Source organism: Protopterus annectens, chromosome 2.part2, assembly GCF_019279795.1.
Source record: "Protopterus annectens isolate FY-2018-M chromosome 2.part2, PAN1.0, whole genome shotgun sequence".
Lineage (NCBI taxonomy): Eukaryota > Metazoa > Chordata > Ceratodontiformes > Protopteridae > Protopterus > Protopterus annectens.
The window spans coordinates 809,918,300-809,941,365 of record NC_056730.1 but is presented as its reverse complement, the minus strand read 5'-3'; the positions used below and the strand labels follow the sequence as shown (position 1 = coordinate 809,941,365).

Below are 23,066 nucleotides of genomic sequence, written 5' to 3'. Positions count from 1 at the left end.
CATCAGGGGCTGCAAAAGCACCTCATTGAGGACCAGAGAACTGACGACTAGCTTAACGGAAGCGTCGTCAGTAGTTCTGGACCTGTGCAGTCTGTATCTGTCTTTTTCTTTATGTTTTTTCGGAAGATCAGTAGTCGGATGGCTTACCGAAGCCATATCGGAATACAAGGACTGAGAGCGAAAATATTTAGCTACAATAAGAGCCCAATAACGTATAGTTCTGGTGTTGAACAAAGCACAAAAGCGACAGCGATGGACATCATGGTCTGGGCCTAAACAGGTGACGCAGTAAGAATGGAAGTCTCGGTGTGGTATTTGCTTTCCACAGGCAAGACAATTGTTAATATTTTCTGACATCGGTTAGAGCAAGAAAAAAGGATCCTCAGCGGGGTACTTAGCTTTAGAAGATGTCAACTCGGAAACGAAAACTCAGGTAGCAGCCGACCGGCACTCGTGTGAACTGCTTCTGCTTCGGGCTCCTCAGCAAGATAGACTGATGTAATGACGTCGGCTGCCTGATTTTATACTACTGACGTCAGTCCTGGAGCGACAGCAACCAACGCAGAAATACAAAGCCTCTGGTACTCGGGCCGAATGAGGGCTATCCCTGGCACGATAACCCAAGCGTGATAACTGCAACAGTGAAACACAAAGAACATATGTATTTAAAGTGAGTATAATTAATTCCAGTAGAGCTACTGGACAGAATTATGTACAAAGGATCTTTATGATGTACACTGCATTTGCACAGGAAACTCTCGATTATTCCCCAACAGGCTTACCAAGTACAGATGAGTAGGTCAGAGAGGTAATGCAAATGCAGGAGATGTAATTATCATTTTGACTCTCAACTATAACTTTCTTCCTTGTGGTGTTTTAACTTCCATTTTCTTTCCACTGCATATATATAATTTTCACTCATTTCTGTTATCCTGATTTAGCTAGGCACAGTTTTCTCCAAGTCTTCTTGTATTGAACTTCTCATCCATTGTTTTCTTTATATACAATTAACTTTTTATCATTCCCATTCTGTTTTGCAGACGTGTACTATCTTCCTACTGTTTTTACCCTATCCCCTAACCATGACTTTTCATCCATCTTTTAATTTACTACATTATTAATTTTATTGTACAATTTTCTCCCTATTCTACGTCTCATGGCCCCTTGATAACCTGGTTATAGTTAATACAATACTCCTGCATTTCATCTATATTTTACTGTATTCTGTCCCCCTTTTCACTCATTCTGCATGTTCTCTAACCAATTAAGTGGAATACTATTCTCAAGGCCATGTGGATAAGGTGATACGATGCCACCCTTCATTTTATAGCACATCACGCAAATGACAAGACTGCATCTTACTTTACAAAAAATGTTTTAATAAGTACATGCAATGTTGATATAATCAATAAAATTACTAAACTATTCAAATTATTTACTACTGTAAACATTTTACATAGAAAGCTTTTTTGATTAAGTGACTGCCAGTATATACTGTATTGTCCTTGAGGGAAGACCTTATTTGACCAAGCACTATAATTACACAGATCAGATTTTATTTGCACAATACAAAAAAAGCTGATGTGATTCCTTCTGCACATCTTTTGGAATTTGTGATTTTCATTCAGCACTTTTTTTTTCAGAATATAAAACAAAAGTCTGTAGCAAAACTCTCTCTTTCTAAATGAGTCTGTATTTTGTAAATACATTTTTAACATCTGAGCAACAATGAATAACCTGTAACAGCAGTAAAAATGAATCAGTCACAAATTACAGTATAAAAAGCATATAGCCTGTACTCCAGTTATAATAAAATTGTCAGAAGGTTCAATGTGTTTCTTCTAGGATGTCAGTTGACTGTACTCTTTGTCTGGTAACTTTGGCAATCTGGCAAACTGAAAACACTTTAAAAGTATGGTCACAGCACTTAGTTTTGTGAAAGGTGATAAAACACACCAAGGCTCAGAGACTGGCAGTGACAGAGTTTAACTAAAAAAGTGTCCTCTGGCACAAACAGCTTTCAAAATCTACTGGTGCGGACACCAGTGAATGTCTCCTTTATATTTGCATAGTTCACATGTCACTGGGAATTTGACAGATGTGTGCTACTCTCTTCTTTTAAGACCAGGTACAAGGTGACACTGCTAAGAACTGCCGACTTGGCCATGCTGGATCCATGCAGAGTTTTGGAAAGCAAGCTGCTACCTGATGCTATTTGACATTGAATACTGATTTTGTTTCTGCTGGAGGAGCTCTGTGATAGCCAGAAGTTTCTTCAGGGCATGCTGTTAGGAAAAGAAAGAAAAAATACGAATGCTTTATTGACAGAGAATTATCCTGACCCAGAGGCACCGATACAAATAAAGATCAAATAAAACACTTCACAATAATGCAAAAATGCAACTGTGTACCATGACATCCCATTTACGAAAATTTTTTAACAGTATGTACTACAAAAATGATCCACCAAAATATCACAGTATGAGCAAGCAAGGAATTATTTACCGGGACACTGAAGTATGTGTCCCAGTAAAACTACTACATAAGCTAATCTTTTAATTAATGCTAGACTTTATAAGCACAAGAATTTACAGTGCTTATTTTTTGCTAGTCGCTACGAAAAGCAGATGCCAGCAGCTCCTATCCTTTCTCTTTGGTTACCCACTATCCTCATACTGTTTCTGTGTATATTCTCCTGCTCTGTACTTTACCCTTCCCTGAATTCATTTTGAGCCTCACTCATAACTGCCTTTCCTAGTGCGCCTGCCCTATTTTACTGTCTTCAGACTCTTAGATATTATTTTTTTTTTGCCCTGCTTTTAGCTGCTAGTAATACCTCTCTCTCCTCCTCCAAAGCCCCTCTCTGTTGTAGCTTATTTTAACCATACAGCACTGGGTTTGCTTCAAGTAAATCTACTTGTGTAGTTTGAGGCCAGTGTCCTTTTGTAAGCTTACTTCTGCTCATATTTTATTTCTTTTTATTTTATTTCTGGTGACTATACCTTTAGAAGCTTTATATCCTTGTCTCTCAAGCCAGTTTTTCACTATCTTTTTCTGATTGTTTCTATGACTTCATCTTGACCAGGGTGCTAGCCCCGCTACGCTCGGGCTCACTTCGCTCCCCTAGCCTACCCCCATTCCCAACCCCCATTATAATTACCTTTATACCTAACTATCCCTCCCCTTCCTGTCCCACTAGCCACAACAATTCCACTTCCTGCCTATTGCCACAACCACCTTACTAATCTGTCAATCTTGTCAACACCACTTCCTCTATACCACTGTCTCTACCTACTCTATCTGACCATATTTTATTCCAGCATGTATTATTTTCTAACATCATCTGCACTACTCCTTATTCTATCTCCACCTCTTACCACTCCAATCTCTCTGACCCACTCCTATGTTCACCAACTTCTCACTCATACAACATATATCCAACTGCTTCATCTTTTACTATCTCCCCTAACCTCTTTACTATCTCTACCTCAAGTCTACATAAACTATCCATAATACAGGTTTTTAAACCTTCCCACAAAGCTAAGTCAAAACTATACAAACTCCATCTAGCATCTACTACACACCCTCTCCTCACTAAAAACCTACTCTGTTCTGGAGATATCCATCCCAACCCTGGCCCCACTTCTCTCCCCAAAACTACCTCTACACTGCCCCCATCTTATTCCTCTAACAGTCACCAACCTCAGTCACAACAATAATCTCCATCCAAATACTTAACTATTTAATCATTGAATATTCAGAGTCACGGAGCTGCACTCAAGGATAGCTCTCAATACCCCTCACATCATCTCCCTATCTGAAATCTGGCTCAAGCCACAAATCTCAAATAGTGAAATACTCCCACCAGGTTATAATATCTTCCGATCTGATAGACCTGTAAAAAAAGGTGGTAGCATGGCCATCCTCTACTCAAACAACCTTAACCTCTCACCATACCCTTTCCTAATTCCTGACTTCCTCCCAGCTGAAATCATCATCCTTAGCTGCCATCTGAATCCCCACAAAAAAACTTGCAATTGCCTCTATCTACCTTCCTCCTGGTAACAATCTGCCCATTCTTGAAAACATCCTATCCTGGCTCTCCCACAACATACCATATGAGACACTTATCCTTGGTGATGTCAACATTGATTGGTCCAAACTCACAACTGACTCCCCCCAACTCAGAATCCACCTACACGGCTTCCACCAACTTATAACATCTCCCACTCGCTTCCATAAAAAATTCCACTTCCAGCTCTATCATAGACTGGATCCTTACCAATTCCCCCACCAATACCACAATCCCACCACCTTACCTGACTCCCTCAGTGATCATCTCCCTACCACCATCTTTAGATACTACTATCACATTCCTAAACCCCACCATATCAAAGACTGTCGAAAACTATCTACTTTCAATTCATCCCAATTTAACTCCATTCTCCACAACATAGATTGGTCCATTCTAAAACACCTCACCCTAAACAATGCTGTAAGCACTTTCAATAGCATCTTCATGAATACTCTAAACTCCTTAGCTCCTTCTAGGAAGATCAGAGTAAAATCAAATCATGCTCCTTGGCTCTCCAACGAGACTAGGTCCCTTATGAAAAAAAGAGATAGTGCTTGGAAAACCACCTGGACTAAAACTAAACAACCACCTTTTCTTCAAAAATACAGGCAACTGAGGAACCTTGCAAAAAACATACAAATAATGACAAAAAGTTATACTATAGCTCTGCTCAGCTTAACAAATCCAATCCTCGAAAATTTTGGTCAACTCTCAACAACATCCTCTATCCTGGAAAGCCCTCTAATCCCTCCCCATACCTTAACTCTTCCTCTCAGGAAACAGCTTCCCTCATGAATCAACACTTTCTCTCTTCCATCCAAAATCTGGTAACCTCTAAGCCAAACTCTACTTCAACACCCACCCCTCCAAGTCCCACTAACACAACTTTGTTTTCTTTTGAGCCAGTTCCCATTACTTACATCAAATCTCTACTACTCACGCTAAAACCTTGCTCTCCTTCCACTGACAATCTATCTCCTACATTCCTCAGACTTGCTGCTGGCTCAATTGCCTATCCTATATCTATACTAACTAATCGATCTATTCTGGAATCAACTGTCTCCACCCTTTGGAAATCTTTCTTCACTATCCCTCTTCATAAAGGTGGGAACTCCACTGACCCCTCAAACTACCAAACCGTTGCCATTCTGTCCCCCCTCTTCAAGATATTAGAAAAATGTATTCACTCACGGCTTCTCTATCACCTCCTCACACACCACGTACTTACCCCTACCCAACATGGATTTCGTCCTCACCACAGCACCACCACTGCCCTCCTCACCTTCACTCATATCATTGCAGAGGCCCTAGACAACAAGAAACTCATTTCCTGTCTCTTTCTAGATCTCTCCAAAGCCTTCAATAATGTCTTTCATCCTCTACTACTATCCAAACTCGCAAATCTCCACCTATCCCCCTCCACATTTGCCTGGTTTAATAGTTACCTATCTGCAGGGAACAATCTGTCAAATGGCACTCATCCTCCTCACCTTTCCTTCCCATCTCCACTGGTGTTCCCCAAGGCTCCATCTTGGGACCCCTTTTGTTTAACATCTTCACCAATGATCTTTACACCTCATGTAAAGAATCCTCCCTTATTCAGTATGCCGATGACTCCACACTTATATCCATCTCAAATAACATTCCTGAACTACACTCCCTGACCCAACAGGCCCTACTATCCAATGAACAATGGCTCTCTCACAACCTACTGATCCTAAATCCCAAAAAGACCAAACTCCTACTTTTCCTTCCCCGTTCTATTCCTCATCACAAAACCTCCTTTTTTTATTACATCTTCTAACAATACAATTATCCAACCAGACACCCACACAAAACTCCTAGGGGTCATTATCAACCTAAAGTTCAACCTACACATACTCCAATGAAAAAAAACAAACAAACCAGAAACTATGTCTGCTATATCAGAACAAAAAATTCCTAACCCCTAAATCTAGACTTACCCTGGGCCAGTCACTCCTCCTCCCCTCCCTCTTACACGCCGCCCCAGTTCTTACCAATATCCAGGCATCAACTCTAAACAAACTCCAACAGACTTACCATAAAATAGCCAGATTCATTACTAACTCCCAATACAACTCACACCACTGCATTTCTTTAAACTCTCTTCAATGGCTTAAACTTCCCCAATTTCTGCTATCTTATCAATTCCATATGCTACACTCTATTCTTTATAAACCCTCCTTCTGTCCATCTCTATCTTCCATAGTCTCCGTCTACATCCCATCCCGGTCCCTCCGTACTTCTAACCAACAATTACTTGATATCTACCACCCAAAAAGGTCAGTAGGCAAACTACTCTACAAACACTCCCTTGCCCATGCTTGGAACAAACTTCCCCTTGACTTACGAACAATCTCCCACACTTCACACTTTAAAAATGAACTAAAAGCTTATTTTCTCAATTCCAGAACCTGCCCTTGCCATGACCCTACCTAGTCTTCCTTCCCTTTATGTATCCTCAAAAGGGCCATACTTAGTACCTCATTACACCTCTCTCTCCAATGTGTCTAATATGCATTTGCATAATTTTATACAATTTTTTTTATTGTTGACCTATTGAACTATATCAATGTAAAATTGTTACTTAGCTTCTTTTTAATGCAACTTTAACTTTATGCATGTAACCCAACATATGTGAATCTTTTGCTATAACTGCTATTATATCAATATTGTTTAAACTAATACTTGTTTAAAATGTACTACTGGAGCTTTTCTCCTCGGGTCTCCACTGAAAATGGGTCGCAAGCCCAGTTGGACAAACCCGGTTAACAAATATCAACAAATAAATAAAATAAATTATGTCTTGCACAGTTAGGAATAATCACAGTACAGTTGTGCAAGCTTAATTGAACACAAAAGTAGATGTACTTATGATCACTGCTGTAAGTAGCCTTAGCTGTAAGGTTTATATCCTGTCATTGATATAACAGCTGCTCAGTTTCCAAAGCTTCTGGGGCACCTTCAACATGCCCAAACTGCCGGGAATCTCAAGTTGAGCAGACTTGAAAGACAAGTCTGGGAACAATGCCCTTCAGAGCTTTCCTGCTAGCAGAAACAGGGAGGCTGAGGCCTGAAGGGGTAATGTTAGGAACAATAAAAAATAAATGTCCAGACCCTGGCATAAAACACACATAAAAAAACAAGAGGGTGGAGGGAGGGAACGGCTACTGCTCCAGTGATTATTCAAACATCTACTGTTATGTTACATTCTGTTCACCATACTGATTACTGCTGCAGCAGCCTTAGCTATATGAGTATATTACCTTAGATAACTAAATTTGGGAGGTGGAAGACAGTATAATTGTGTACACTTACCATAAATGTAGATGTTTCAGTGTATTCACTGTTGCAGTCATCACACTTGGGTTATCTACCTACAGGTAGCAGTCAGTCGACCCGAATACCAGAGACTTAGTATTTCTCCGTCGGATGCTGTCGCTCCAGCAGCCGATGTCATTACATCAGTTTTTCTTGCCCCAAATGTCAGGAGCCCCACAAATAGGGAGCTATGTTATGGTGGGGAACACACCACCAGTAAAAAGTAAATAACAATACCCATACAAATACCCCAGAAGGGGTTAGTAATAGCCATATGTAGGAGAGAGAGAGAGAGACCAGGGGGCTGGAGGGAGAGAAAACAGGGCTGCAACAGTGAATACACTCAAACATCTACATTTATGGTAAGTGCACACAACTGTACTACGTTCTTCGTGTTTCACTGTTGCAGTCATCACAATTGGGTGGATTCCCAAAGCTGAAGAAGGGTGGAGGCAGTCAAGAAGAGTTAGGGCTGACTAGTATGCCTTGCAGAACTGCTGTAGCAAATCCTGCCCTGGATTTGGAAAAGATAGGCAGGTGGTAATACTTAGTGAAGGTGTGTACAGAACTCCAGGTAGCAGCCTCCAGGATATCCCTGGTAGGGACTCCCCTGAGAAATGCTGTAGAGGTAGATGTTGCCCAAGTGGAATGTGTTCTGACCCCCTTAGGGGTTGATTTCCCATGATTCTTGTAGCAGAAATGGATGCAGTGTACTATCCATTTGGAAATGGTTTGTTTTGAAATGGCCTTGCCCTCAGCCCCTATTGCAAAGCTGACTAATAGCTGGTCAGATTTTCTGAAGGGCTTAGTCCTATCAAGGTAGAATCTGAGCGGTCTGTGTACGTCCAAGGAGTGCAGGATCCTTTCCCCTTTATTTTGAGGATTAGGGAAGAAGGTTGGCAAATGGATGGATTGATTGAGAGTCACACTGGACAGTACTTTGGGCATAAAGGAAGGGTTAGTCCTGAGGGAAATCCTGTCAGCATGGAAAATAATGAAGGGTTCCACAGCCATGAGTGCTTGTAGCTCAGACACTCTTCTAGCTGAAGTGATGGCTAGAAGCAAGGCTGTTTTCCAAGACAGGAATTTTAACTCGGGTGCTGTGGCAGGTTCAAGGGGGGGGGGGGGGCACGAGCTTTTCCAATACAAAGTTAAGGTCCCAAGCAGGGATGCATGCTCTCCTTGGTGGCGTTGTTGTTTGCCCCTCTCAGGAACTTAGATGTGCTAGGTAATCCAGGATAAGAGGCAGACAGGGCAGTGTTGTGTCCTCTCCTTTAGACTGAATCCATGAGCAGAATCTTTTCCACTTATCAGCATAGGATTTTCTTGTACTGGGTCTTCTGGCTTCAAGAATGACGTCCGGCACGTGTTTAAGGTTGCTGGGGGAGGATTCAAGGAATAAGCCATGCTGCAAGATTTAGGGTTTGCAGTTGTGGATGCAGAATCTGTCCCTCCTGCTGACAGAGGAGGGTTGGATTCTGGTGTAGATGCCAGGGTGGCACCGATGTCAGGCTGCACAGGAGTGGGCGCCAGTGCTGGCGTGGCCAGTCCAGGGCAATCAGAATTGTCCTTGGTCTGTCCTGCTTTATCTTGAGTAATACTCTTGAAAGGAGGGGCAGAAGGGGAAAAACATAGACTGAGACCACTTTCCAGGCTCTGCTGTGAGGATTCCTGGTGCAGAATTTGCTGAGCTGGTGATTGTAGGGGGAGGCAAAGAGATCCACCTCTGGAGTCCCCCCATTTCTGAATGAGAAGGTTGAAGGTGCTGTGCTCCAGTTGCCACTTGTGTGGGTCTAGGAGATTTCTGCTTAAGTCGTCTACCAGTAAGTTTTGTTTGCCTGGCAGGAATTGAGCTTGCAGATGGACTTGAATGTCCAAGGCCATGTTCCACAGGGCCATAGCTAGCCTGCAGAGTGGGTAGGAATGGGCTCCCCCCTGCTTGTTGATGTACCACATAACTGTGGTGTTGTCTGTTTTTATTAGTAGTTGTCCTGGAAAGATTAGGGATCTGAAAGCTGTCGGGGCACTCTGTACAGCTAGCATCTCTTTTTGGTTGATGTGCAGATGAATTTGACTTGGGCTCCAGTGGCCCTGAATACATTTTCCATCCATGTGTGCCCCCTAGGCATAATCTGATGCGTCTATGGTTAGGGTCTGGGCAGCTTGGGGTTGAGTAAATGGCAGTCCCTTGTTGTGGTTGCATGCTTCTGCCCACCAGAGGAACTCTGTCCTTAGACAGGGTATGATAAGAATGACTGTTTCCAGGTCCTGAGAATGTTGGCACCAAAGACTTTTAAGTACCATTGGAGTTTCCTCATATGCAGTCTTGCATATGGAATCAGCAGTATACATGAGGCCATGAACCCTAGGGCTTGCAGTACTTTTCTTGCAGATAGCTGGGTTCTGGTGGCATTTGTTTGAAGTAGTCTGTCAGATAGACTTATTTTTCTGAGGTGAGGAATGCCATCTGGGAATGTGTGTCAAAGCTTGCTCCCAGGAATACAATCTGATTGGGCACCAGTTTTGATTTATTTTCGTTGATGGTGTACCCCAAGAAGGTGAGAAGGTTTTTCACAAATGTCAAATGCTGCAGTAGCAATTCCTGACTCCTGAATCAGGCAGTCATCCAAGTACGGGTAAATTTGGATATTTCTCTGCCTGCAGTATGCAATGGCTGGAGCCAGGCATCTTGTGAATACTCTGGGTGCAGTAGATAAGCCAAAGGGAAGTGCAGAGAACTGATAATGCATAGACCCTGCCCTGAAATGTAGATACTTCCTGCATGATTCCCTTATGGGGATATGCAGACAGGCTTCCTTTAAGTCTAGGGTGCCTAAACATGCATCCTTGGCTAGCATAGGAAGAAGCTGTTGCAGGGAAAGCATTTTGAATTTTGGTACCACCAGGAAAGTGTTGAGAATGGAAGGATCCAGGATTGGGTGCCAAGAACCCCTCTTTCCTGGGTATCAATAAGTGTCTGGAGTAGAAGCCTTGACCCCTCTGTTCTACTGGAACCGGCTGAATAGCTCTGATATTGAGTAGGGAAAGTACTTGGTTTTGAGCCTCTGGTTTGGAGGAAGGTCTGGAAACCCGCTTGGGGTTGGCAGTGAATGGAAGTAAAATTTGTACCCCTGGGATACAATGTTGAGGACCCACTGGTCCTGAGTGATGGACATCCATTTTTTTGCATGAAGGGCAAGTTTTCTTCCTAGGAGCACAATCAATCGGGAAAGGCTGGAGAATGGAGTAAAGAAGTCATTGTGAGCTTTTTCCATAAGGAGGTGGTTTACCACTCCCTGCTTTAGGGGTGGGGGCACTCCATTGCTTAGATCTCTGCATACCCAGAGACTGTAGACTGGGTGGTCTGTTTCCCTGGGTCTGGTTTGAGAAGGCCTGGAGGGGGTTGGAAAGGACCAGTGCTTGGAAGGGCAATGCCTACTGAATCTAGGGGGTTGCACTTGTAAGAATTCTTTAACAGTCTGCATAGACTTAGCTTTTTCCTCCATCTTTTTAAGAACCTCTTCTGCTTTGGTGCCAAACAAACAGTCCTTATTCAAAGGAGCATCTAGTAACTTTGATTTGACATGGTCTGGCAAGGTCTGCTCCTTCAGCCAAGCATGTCTTCCCAGTACACAGCCAGTGACAGCTGTCCGGCAAGATGCTTCTAGGGCATCAAAGCCACACTGCAAGGTATGCTTGCTGACTTGGCTTGCAGAATGCATAAGCTCCTGCAATTCTTTATTTTCTGCACAGTCTGAAAATGTTGCTACTTTTTATTTAATAGGTTCCATAATATGTTGCTGGTACTTCAGCATGTGAAGCTGACAATTCAGTGCCCTAATAGCAAGAGTTGCAGAGGTATATACCTTCTTACCCTATCTGTCCAACGCTCTGGAATCCCTGCCCGAAGGGGTGGGATTCTTGGCTGTAGTAGCCTTGATACCTTTAGGCCCCTAGGAAATGATCTCTGGGTCAGCAGTAGGATTCTTGAAAAGAAATGTGTGTGTGTCAGGTACTCTGTAGTACCTGTCTGGTTTCCTAAGGACAGGAGGTAACATGTCAGGAGTAAGACTGGATTCTATAAAAACATCATCCACAACATCCAGGACAGAAGGTATTGCTAAGGGCCTGTGTTGAGGCAACTCTAGAAATTCTCTAAGTCACTTTTTGGATTGAGGACAGTCTTGGCATTCCCAGTGGAAATGCTCTCGTACGGTATGCAACGTTTCACCAAAAGAAAAATCCTCTGAGGGGAGGCAGATGGAATGGATTACTCTGCATCTGAATCCTCATAACCAGATAAGGGCATGTCTTCATAATCAGAAATTTCAGAGTCATCGGACTCCTGGTCTGTAGAAGCTGAAGGGAACTGGACTCCTGGTCTCTTAGAAGGGGAAGGCTGACTTCCCCTAATCAGCGTAATAAGGTCTTCAACCATTCTAAGCATTTGTTTTTGTGGCAAGGGAGTAGGTGCATGCACTTTGGTCGTCGGTTTTCTAGGTGTAGTATGTACTCTGGGCCTAAGAAACTTGGTAGTTTTGGTTAAAAAAGAAGTCGTCGGTTTGAGTCGAACATCGCATCGGTTAAATGAATAACTGCCTCAGAAGACGGTGCCTGCTCAGCGGCTCCGGACCCATCCAAGGTAGAGACATCCACAGGTTCCATTGTCAAAGAAGAGTCTTGCAACATACCAGACTCCAAATGGGTTTCAGTAGAGGCCTGCGAATCCATTGAAGCGGGCATCAGGGGCTGCGAAAGCGCCTTACTGAGTACCGGCAGACTGGCGACTAGCTTAACGGAAGCATCGTCGGCAGTTTAGGACCTATGTGGTCTGTCTCTGTCTATCTTTACGCTTTTTCGGAATGTCGGATGGCTTACCGAAGCCATTTCAGAATACGGAGATTGAGAGCGAAAGAATTTAGCGACAGAGAGCCCAACGACAAATCATTCGGGCATTAAATAAGGCAAAAAAATGACAGCAAGGGACACTGTGGTCTGGGCCTAAACAGGTGACGCAGTAAGAATGAAAATCTCTAAGGTATTTGCTTTCCACAGGCAAGACAACTGTTAACTTTTTCTGACATCGGTTAGCGCAAGAAAAAAGGATCCCCAACGGGGTACTTACTTTAGAAGACTTCAGCATTATTAAATTTGTAAACGAAAATTCAGGTAGCGGCCGACCGGCATTTGCGAACTGCTTCTGCTTTGGGCTCCTTGGCAAGAAAGACTGATGTAATGGCGTCAGCTGCCTGTTTTTATACCCCTGATGACCTGACATCAGTCCTGGAGCAACAGCATCCAACACAGAAATACTAAGTCTCTGCTATTCGGGCCGACTGTGATGACTGCAACAGTGAAACACGAAGAACATCAGTAATCCAGTAGTCCCGGGAGAATAGTCTAGTAAAGCTTGAAGTGGACCTAGAGAAGGAATCAAGCTGACAGTGCTTTGCAAAAGTATGTGCAGAGGCCCAGTAGCAGCTTCTAGAATACTTCCAGAATCCAACCCTTTCCAAAAAGCCACAGATGAAGCCAAGGTGGGCCTTTACCCTGCCTGGAATAGTGTTGTTGTCCTGGTAGAGTGGGCCTTGACTGGAATAGTTTTGTTATGGTTAGTATAACAAAAGGTAATAGCCTTAATCAACCATATGGAAATAGTCTGTTTCGACACAGGTTGTCCTCCTTACCTTCACAAGAAATGAACTGATTTGAAGATATGAAAGATTAATTTTAGTCATGAAAAAAACAGAGTTGTCTGTGGACATCCAAGGTAAGGAGCATCTTTTCTCCCTCATTTTTAGGTTCATGAAAGAAAATGGGGAGATGGATAGTTTAGCTTAAAATTAAACTTGGATACCACTTAAGGCATAAAAGAAGGGTCAGTTTTCAAAGAAACCCTGTCCCTAAGGAAAATGAGAGAGGGTTGACACTATAAAAACTTACAACTCTGATATCCTTCTTGAGAGGTCAGAGCAATCAGTAAAACTGTTTTCCATGTTGAGAATCTAGTCAGCCAGGTTGGCTGGTTCAAATGAAGCGTGTTAGCTTCTCCAACACAATATTATGATCCCAAGGAGGTGCCACCAGTTTTCCTGGAGGCTTCTTAAGCAAAACCCCTTTCAAGAACATTTTAACATGAGATTTCATTGAAAGAAGAGGATCCATGGGTAGACATGCTGAAATGGCTTATAAATTAACATTGGTAGAGGAATAAGTAAGTCCTTAAAATAGTAATTCACAAATATTGCAAAGCCAGACAAGAACTAGCCCTGAATGGGTGCTCTTTATGTTGATGGTACCAACTAGTAAACCTTTTCTATTTGCTAACATATGATTTTTTTGTAACAGGCTTTCTTGCCTCCATTAGTACCTGTTGCACATCTTCAGTAAAGACGTGCCTATAAGGAATTAAGACCCTATCATCCAGGCAGTCAACTGAAATTGACAGACGCTGGGTGCAAAAAAGAAGTTATGTTCTTACCATAACGTTCCATCTGAGTAGTAGACTTCATTCTTCTGCACATATGGGGTATACGGATCCGATTCGGATCTGAGCCGGCAAAACTTTTCAAGCATCAGCTCCGAGCTCCAAGCTCCTCCCTTACCTATATTACATCACTTCCTCCTATCTAGCCCCAGATCGAGTTTGCTGACACTAAATGGCAACATAACCACAATTCTAAATAGGAAAAACCTCAAGAGTGAGGGGGATGGAGGGAGGGAAGGTGCAGAAGAATGAAGTCTACTACTCAGATGGAACGTTATGGTAAGAACATAACTTCTTTATCTGAAGTAGTTGACTTCATTCATTCTGCACATATGGGACAGAGTCCCCAGCTACTAGTATTCCTGGGAGGCCCCTATGGAAGGATATTTCTGAGCACCGCAGAGCCAAAGGATACTCTCCCTCTAGAAATAAGATGCAATTTATAATGAGAGATGAATGTGTGTGAATTGGCCCAAGATGCTGCCGCACAGATATCGTGTAATGGGACTTGACCAGAAAGCTGCAGAAGTGGCCATTGCTCTAGTGGAATGAGCCTTCAATACACCAGGAGGAGATGAACCTTTGTCCTTATAAACCTGTGCAATACAAAAAGTGATCCACCTTGATAAGGACACTTTCAAAACTGCTTTGCCCAAAAATGGTTTAGAAAAAGAAACAATTGATCCGACTTCCTGAAGGGTTTAGTCCTATGGAGGTAAAAACAAAGCTCTCTATGGACATCCAATAAATGAAGCTTACGTTCCCTCTAATTTGGAAAGAAGACTGGCAAATTTATAGACTGTTTAATATTGGCTGCTGAGGACACCTTGGGAAGAAAGGAAGGGTTCGTACACAGCGAAACCCTATCCTTGTGGAAAACCAAATAGGGGGCAAGGAGGATAAGGCCTGCAACTCTGAAACTCTCCTGGCTGAGGTGATGGCGGCCAAGAAGGCTGTCTTCCACGACAAAAACTTCATCAGAACTGAACCGGCTGGCTCGAGGGACTGCTGTGACTACCGAGTGATCCAAGATCGCCGATACACAGAGTCTGATTTTCTATCCTTTCTGGGGTGAGAAAAATCTTTGACTGAATCGAATCCAACCATGCCCCGATGAAGTCTATGATCTGAACCGGAGTCAGGTGGGACTTTTTGATATTGATCATAGGTTCATAGGTTCATACTAGGCTATCTGCCCTAAGGCATTTATAAGCCTAGCCAGAGTGTGTTTGGCTTTCGTCACCCATTTTAAATTAATTTTGCTACGCCCTTTTTCGAGGTAAGTATACTGTGCCTCTGTCTAACAATGACACAGAAGTGATACCCGGGGTAAACCTACGATCTCCCATCCACTCATCAAGATTCCTCTTGAAGAGGGTCAATGAGGGACTCTGCCTAACCTGGACTGGGATTTTATTCCAGAGTGAAGGGAGCCTCTGGGTTATGAATCTGTCCCTCCAGCATGTCCTATTTATTTCAGTGCTGAGGTTGAAGTCTCTCGAGCGCGTAGCTCGATGGGATTTGGATTTTCTGAGGTGCAGCAAGTCCATTAATTCCGGGTTGGACATGGCTTTATACGTCAGGCACAGATTGCCTCTGAGCAGGCGGTATGCCACTGAGTAGAGCTGGAGTTTCTTTAACCGGGCAGCATATGGCATCTGTTTGAACACTTTGATCCTCTTGGTGAGGTACTTTTGGGGTCTTTCCAGTTGCTGCAGGTGTCTGGTAAGGTACATCCCAAAAGGGACATTGTACTCAATTATGGGCCTGATGAGGGATGAGTAAAGAGGCACGATGACCTCCCCCGATCTAGATGGGAATCCCTTCATGATTAGGTGGGCTATATAAAATGTTTTTCAAACCACTTTAGCCACGTGGTTGTCAAATGAGAGATTGCTATCAACTTGGGTCCCCAGGTTCCTAATTACTTCTTCCGTACTTAATGGATTACCACCTATGTGGTAATTTGTGGGCACTTTGTTTTTGCCAAAGGGGATGACTATACACTTTTTGGCGTTTAGCTTGAGGCCATGGCTCTGGCACCAGTTGTCTGTTTCTATTAGGCCCTTTTGGAGGATGCTTGTGTCGGCTGGAGAGTCGATTATGGTGCCCAGTTTGCAGTCATCTGTGAACTTAGTCAGCCACAGTCTTTCCGTGTTGGCCTGTACCTCCGGGAAATATATACCGAACAAGAGAGGTCCCAGGACTGAGCCTTGTGGGACACCACTTGTAACTGGTTTGGAGTATGACATGGCTCCAGCAATTCTAACCATGTGGGTTCTGTCCTTGAGCCAGTTTGCAACCCATCTAGTGACATAGGGGGTTTATATTTAAGCTGGTGAGCTTATCTATAATGCCCGAGTGGGGTATTCTATCGAAGGCTTTTGCGAGGTCCAGGTAGGCTGTGTGGACCACCTTCCCCACGTCAATGGCCTTGGTGACTGTCAAAGAAATCGACCAGGTTTAAGAGGCAGGATCTGCCCATAACAAAGCCGAACTGGGTAGGATCCAGTGTCTGTAGGTCCCCAGTATCTTTATTTATGAGGTCCATGATGATCCTTTCCATAGCTTTGCAGACCAAGCTAGTCAGGCTTATGGGGCGATAGTTTCCAGGATCTGTTGAGGCACCACCTTTGTGGAGAGGGACCACTGTTGCTGTACGCCACTCTTTGGGTACATATCCTGTAGTAAAACTGAGACTGGAACAGTAGTTTTATGTTTGGGTTAAGCTCTTCTTAGAGTTCATGTAAGACGCAGCCTGGGACACCATCTGGTCCCATTGATGCTGTGTTTTTTGCTTTGGAGAGGGCAGCTCTTACCTGAGCATCTGAGATGTCAGGGGGGCAGCACACTGCTGGGATAGATATTTGCCCTTTTGGTGGGGAGGGATGGGAGAAGTTTGCGCTGAACCTGTCAGCTAGGATGTTGGCAATGTCTGTGGGTTCGGTGTATCTTTTGTCATTTTGGACTAATTCTGAGCATATCTGGGAATTCCCACCCAGGTTCCTGACATAACTAAAGAAAGCCTTGTGATTTATCCTTAGTGTCCTGTGCAATTTTTCTCTCTAAGCTGGCCTTACACGATTTTATGATTGCCCATAGTTTTTTGCTAATACTGATCAGAGATGCCTTCCCTTTTTGGGATTTTGCTCTATCATGTAGTAGTTTCCTCCTCCTATTGTATAGCTTGTTAATGGCTGGGGTCCACCAGACAGGACGTCTGCCTTTGGAGGATTGGGTCTTGGTTTTATTTGGGATTGCATGATCCATGCCTTCCTGAAGGTGTTCATAGAATGTGTTTATAAAGGATTCTGCAGTCTGGGCCATATTTTCCACAGGCCCGGGGGCTTTGAAGGATTCCACCTCGGTTTTGAGGAGTGTGAAATTTGCTTTAGAGAAGTTTTTCACTGTGGTTTTCTGGGCAGGGGGTGGGGTCGGGATGTGAATATCCAGTGAGATTAGTTTATAGTCTGATCTTACCAGTGAGGGATACACTTCTGGTCTGGAGCATAGAGTCCCCATGTTGGTGATGATCAGGTCCAGTATGTTTTCCCCTCTTGTGGGAGTGGTAACAAGTTGTTCCATAGCATTTGAGTTTATAAATTCTAGGAACCTTTGGGCTAGGGTGTTGGAGCTAGAGTAATGCTCCCAGTCTATGTTTGGGTAGTTGAAGTCGCCCGATATAATGGTGTTTGGAGAGACCTTCATATTTTCCAGTGTTCTCAGGAAGGCCGAGTGGGGTTCCTGGGTTTGGGAGGGTGGTCTGTAGCAGGCTACAAACTGGAAGGTAGTTTTACCCACTGTTAGTTGCACATGGATAGTCTCTGATGCTTCGTGCTGTGCCACCAACCTGGAGGTGTGGGTATCTTTGACGAATATTGATACTCCCCCTCCTTTTGTGGTTCGGTCCAAGTTTTGGGGCCAAAAAGCATGGTATGAGATATAACCTGGTAGTGTTGGGGTGCTCTCGGGAGCCTTGAGCCATGTTTCTGTTACTGCACAGATATCGATGTTCTCCATGCTAAGGAGAGTTTCGAGTGCGTGCATTTTGAGGTTTAGACTTCTGGCGTTGAGTAGCATTACTCTTAGTTTTTTATTCCTTGTGATACCTATGGAGGTGGGTTTGTCTTTTGAGCCTTGCCTAAAAAAGGCACTATGGGGGTGGCAAGAGCCTTTGCCAATATCCGAAAGCCCAGGGGTGACAGGTGCAAGCCGTCCTTAGCGAAGCATCGTGGCTTGTCGAGCATGTCATCCCAGGCTGACAGGCATTGGATCCCCTTTGAATGACACCAATACTTAAGCCAACTGTTGAAATTGATCATCTTGTCTTCATATTGTGGCATCATTCTTGGTGAGGGTAAGATGCTACTCAAGGTCAGGGTGATACTGGCCTGGGCTACATGCTCAGAGAGCTCCTCTATGTCTATTTTCATGTAGTCCAGGGAGGTACATCTCAAGTCATTCACACCAGCATGGACAATGACTGAGTCATATTTGTACTTGCCTTGGAGTGACCCGAGTGCTTGTGTTATGTGGCGGATCCTAGCGCCAGACAGGCAGCTCACCATGACCTTCTCCTTGTTCAGCCTGGTGAGCAGGACGTCAGTGTGCCTGACGATAGAGTCACCTATTACAAGTGTATCAGGTGTGCTGTTTAGCCTTAAGAGCTGTGACTGTTCGGCACACTGGCTTTGTGAGCTATGTGTTGCACATGTTTTGTTTTGGGGTAGCGGTTGCTTGGGTGTCTGCTTTGGAGGTCTCTGCTGCTTAGGCAGATTTTTATTTAGAGCGTCCAAGTATGTTTTTGTGTGTTTATGTGTTTGGTTTGCTGTCGTGGTAGGTCTATGTGAGACTGGAATTGTAGTGAGTGTGGTTTCCTTCTCCTCCTGACTGGTTACGCCAGTACTGAGTTGAGAGAGCTTAGCCTCCAGTTTGGCTATATGGTTGCATCTCTCACATGTGTTGGAATTTGTTGGGAGGAGGAGAGGGTTGTCTGTGTACATGAGGCAGCTGTAACATTGCCTCAAGATTCCCAGATTCACCAGCTGGACCGGAGAGGAGATTGACAACTGACCTTTGGACATGCTAGAATAGTATTGGGAATTCCTTTATAATTGAAAAAAGGGGCCAATGGGGAACAAGGTACTGAAGGGGAGTTTGTGAGGGTGTAGTGCTTTTAATTTTTTAGTGCTGACTTATATAATTGCTTTGTTGAGCAAGTGCCAGGCTTTAGAGTAGGAATAGGGTGTTTATTATGAGAACTAGATCAGTTCTAAGGGGAAAAAGTGAAGAGCAGACTTTATGGAGCCAAGAATGGTTTAAACCCAATTAAGCGGCGCTGTCTGATGCTGCGCTATGCGCAAAATCGTGCAAAGCCACGCTAAAGCGGGTTTTATACAGGGGGACTTGAAAGAGCTAGAAATTGGCCCAAAATGGCCAATAGACTACCAAATTCTTGTGCTGGGAACACTCCTCCAGGGATAGATAGGCTGCTCTAAGCTCCCCACTGCTGCCACTGGTGAACAAAGAAGCCTCCCTTTATCGAAGAAAGGAAATGGGCAACATAGGAACTTTCCAAAAGTCCAGAATACAGCAAAGCCTGTGTATTTGGACTACTCTAGGTCAGGAAAGAAGGGAAACAAGGATAATTTTTTTTTATTGTGATTCCTAACTTCTGAGCCAGACCGAGGAAGTAGTGTAGGGCGTGACACAAGAGATGTTTGGTGGATAAAGTGAAGAGCCAGTCGTCTAGGTAGGGGAATACCTGAATACCCTGAAGTCTCAGGTGAGCCGCTACGACCGGCATAACCTTGGTGAACACCCTGGGGGCTGTGGTGAGACCAAAGGGTTCTGAACTGAAAGTGACTGGCCCCTAGCCGGAAGCGTAGAAACCTCCTGGAGCTCCTGTGGACCTTGATATGATAGTAAGCGTCCTGGAGGTCTAACAAGCACATCCAGTCGCATTCTCTCAGAAACGGTAGAATGGACTGTAGAGTGACCATCTGGGATTTTTGTTTCTCTACCGACAGGTTGAGGATAGACAGGTCCAGAATGGGCTTGAGGTCCCCCATCTTCTTTGGCACTAAAAAGAACCTGGAGTAGATGCCTGATCCAGATTGATCTGGGGGGACTGGCTCGATGGCTCGTTTTTGTAGCAGCTTCGAAACCTCTAAAGCTGCAGCCTCCCTGTGAGCGGGTGGAACATCTGGAAGGCGAGCTGGAGTTATGGGACATGAAATGAAGGGGATAGAATATCCTCTGGATATGATGTTTAAAACCTAGCGGTCTGCAGTAATGGACTCCCATGCCGCTGGATGTAAGGAAAATCTTCCCCAGACTGCCTCCAGAGTAGAGCAGCTGGGCAACCCCTCAGGGTTGCTGTGCGGGTCTGTCGGAAAATGGTTCCCTAGACCCAAAGATTCTGGGACCCCCTCTGCCTCTGGGACAGCGTCGGTCTTGTCTCCCTCTGCCTCTGGGGGACGAATATTCCTGAGTGTCATGAAAGGACTGTGATTTCCGGAACCACACCTTCTTTTGCCCCTTTTGGTTCCTGGAATAGGACCTCTGGGGGTTAGAGAAGTGGATTCCGATGGCTGACAAAGTCTTTCCATCCTTCTCATTCTAGGTTAGTGTGTCGCGTACCGTCTTCCCAAACAGGGATGATCCATCGAAAGGGGCGTTGATGAAAGACGCCTTAAAGGGGTCCACAAATTGACTCAGCCTTATCCAGGCATGACGCCTCAAGGCAACGCCTGTACCAGCAGCTCTAGCGGCTTCCTCCATAGCATGAGAGAGGAGACGCATAGAGGTATTAGTCACTGATTTCAGTGTAGTCATCTTCGCAGTGAAAGACTGCTTGTCCTGTTGCGATAGAGACTCCGGAGGCGACTCAGTTAGTTCCGATATAAGGTCTTGCTGCAGTCAGATAACATGTGCCAAGTAATTCAGCGCATGAATAGAAAATGTTGCTGACGAGTACATGCGCTTCCCGAAATGATCCATCGACCTGGACTCTTTGTCTGGTGGATGAACCGAGGAACTCTCCTGTGCCAGTTCCTTCTTTGTAGCAGCTCCAACCACCAAAGCGTCTACCGGGGCTCCTTTGGACCATGCCTGCCTGGCTGACGGCAGGGAAAGAATTTTGTCTGGCCTTTTGGGTGTATGCTCTCCGGTGTCAGGATCCTTCCATGCCCTAGTGGTGATGAGGTCCACCAAAGGGACTGGAGGGGAGACCCAGGAAGTAGATGGGCCCACGCCAAAGGCCTCCAGGAATACGGACTCATCCGCAGAGGGTTTGGGGGCTGACAACCTCCTCTTTGGTGGAGGATCTCCATGTCTTCAAACGAGACATCCTCGGTAGGTAATCTGGGGGAACCCTCTCCTTCATTCAAGTCTGTATCAGTGGTAATGGACTCAGGGGAGTACAAGTACCTCCTCTTAAACATGTGCTTACGAGGTTCCTCTCCAGTGGGACTCTCTGGAGAGGATTCATAAGCCTCTGGGGGTTCCCTGAGGGGAACAACCTGGGGTTGTTTTGGCACGGGCTGTCCCTGAGACAGGGTAATGGGAGCAGAATCCAAAATCAGAGGGGTCTGGGTAGGATCCGAGTAGGTGAGCTGTGGTTTCAACCCCTGGGAGAGAACCCTTTCCACTGCCCCGAATGCCGATGGAGAGCACAGCTCCGTAGAACGTTAAGGATGAGGCTCTCCCCGGCACCGAAGCAGGGATCAGAGCCGACGGTGGGGTAGTCCGAGCACCGAAGATGGGATCCGAAAGAGCGAGATCCCGACCCTCGGGTCTGACTCCCTGACGATGGCTCCGAGAGTCCCCTGGATCCAAGATCGGATCTGAGGAACTCAAGGTGATGGCTGGCATCGAGGAAACGAGAACCATCGGCACCTACCTAACAGCTCCGAAAGTTCTCAGACCAGAGAACCCTGAAGCGCCGGGTCGGATCGGGGAAGGAGCAATAGGGTGGAACATAGTTGAAGAAGGACGCTCTCCGAGAGAGGGCCCTGGTAAGACCCCCATCTAAATCTGGTTCTGGATGAACCTCCTCATCAGCCTGTCCATATCAAGGTCTGAGATACTTTGAGTCGACCTGGAGGAAGTGACCGACTCGGGTCTGGGCCGGATCTGAGGGGAGTGCCTCAGCTACGATGAGAAACGGGGAGAGCAGAGCCGAGGAGAATGAGACCTGGGTGCCTTTGAAGAGGGGCTGGAAAAAGACTCCCTGTCCGGTGATCTTTTTCTGGGTCTGTCCCTCTCTTTGTGGCTCTTCTCCTTCTCCCTTCTGTCCCTACCTCTCTGGGATGACTCCGATGAAGCAGGCCTGGCGGAAGATTGAGTTCCTGCCTGCACAGTGTCACTGGCTGGGGAGGCAACCGAGGCAGACTCCAGGGCAGAAGCTGGTAGCAGACCCCGAACCTGGACTGCAACAGTGAATGCACTCGAACATCCATGTTTATGGTAGGTACACAATTGTACTATGTTCATTGTGTTTCACTGTTGCAGTCATTACTCTTGGGTTGAATCCCAAAGCTGAGGATGGGTGGCTGGGCTAAATAGGGTTAGGAGAGGCTATAAGCCCCTGCAGAACTGCAGTGGCAAAGCCTGCTCTGGACTTAGAGTAAAGAGGTAAGTGGTAGTGCTTTGTGAAAGTGTGCACTGAACTCCAAGTTGCAGCCTCTAAGATATCTTTGGTTGGTACTCCTCTGAGGAAGGCTGCTGAAGTGGTTGCTGCTCTGGTGGAATGAGACCCAATGCCCTTAGGCACTGATTTTCCATGTTGAAAATAGCAGAAACGGATGCAAAGACCTATCCATTTAGAAATAGTCTATTTTGAGATGGCCTTTCCTTGTGATCCTGCAGCATATGACACAAAGTTGCTAAGTTTTTCTGAAAGCTTTAGTTCTGTCCAAGTAGAAGCGTAACTGCCTGTGTATGTCCAAAGAATGCTGGATTTTCTTACCCTTGTTCTGTGGATTTGGATAAAAGGTAGGCAAGTGAATGGTTTGGTTGAGGGCCACACTGGACACCACCTTAGACATAAATGTAGGATTTGTCCTCAGAGAAACTCTGGATGAAAAATGATAAAAGGTTCCACAGCCATGAGTGCCTGTAACTCCGAGACTCGCCTGGCAGAAGTTATTGCTAGGAGCA

General features: G+C 44.9%; 1 protein-coding gene across 1 annotated transcript in view; it reads right to left on the bottom strand.

The window, feature by feature from the left end:
• Positions 1-1,358: 1,358 nt before the first annotated feature.
• The window catches only part of RASA1 (RAS p21 protein activator 1), a 3,076,403-nt gene continuing 3,054,695 nt past the window's right edge, over positions 1,359-23,066 (bottom strand). Inside the window, exon 25 of the mRNA XM_044064149.1 lies at positions 1,359-2,285. Coding sequence (XP_043920084.1) covers positions 2,202-2,285 — 84 coding nt within the window. The 3' untranslated portion in view covers positions 1,359-2,201. The remainder of the gene's footprint in view (positions 2,286-23,066) is intronic.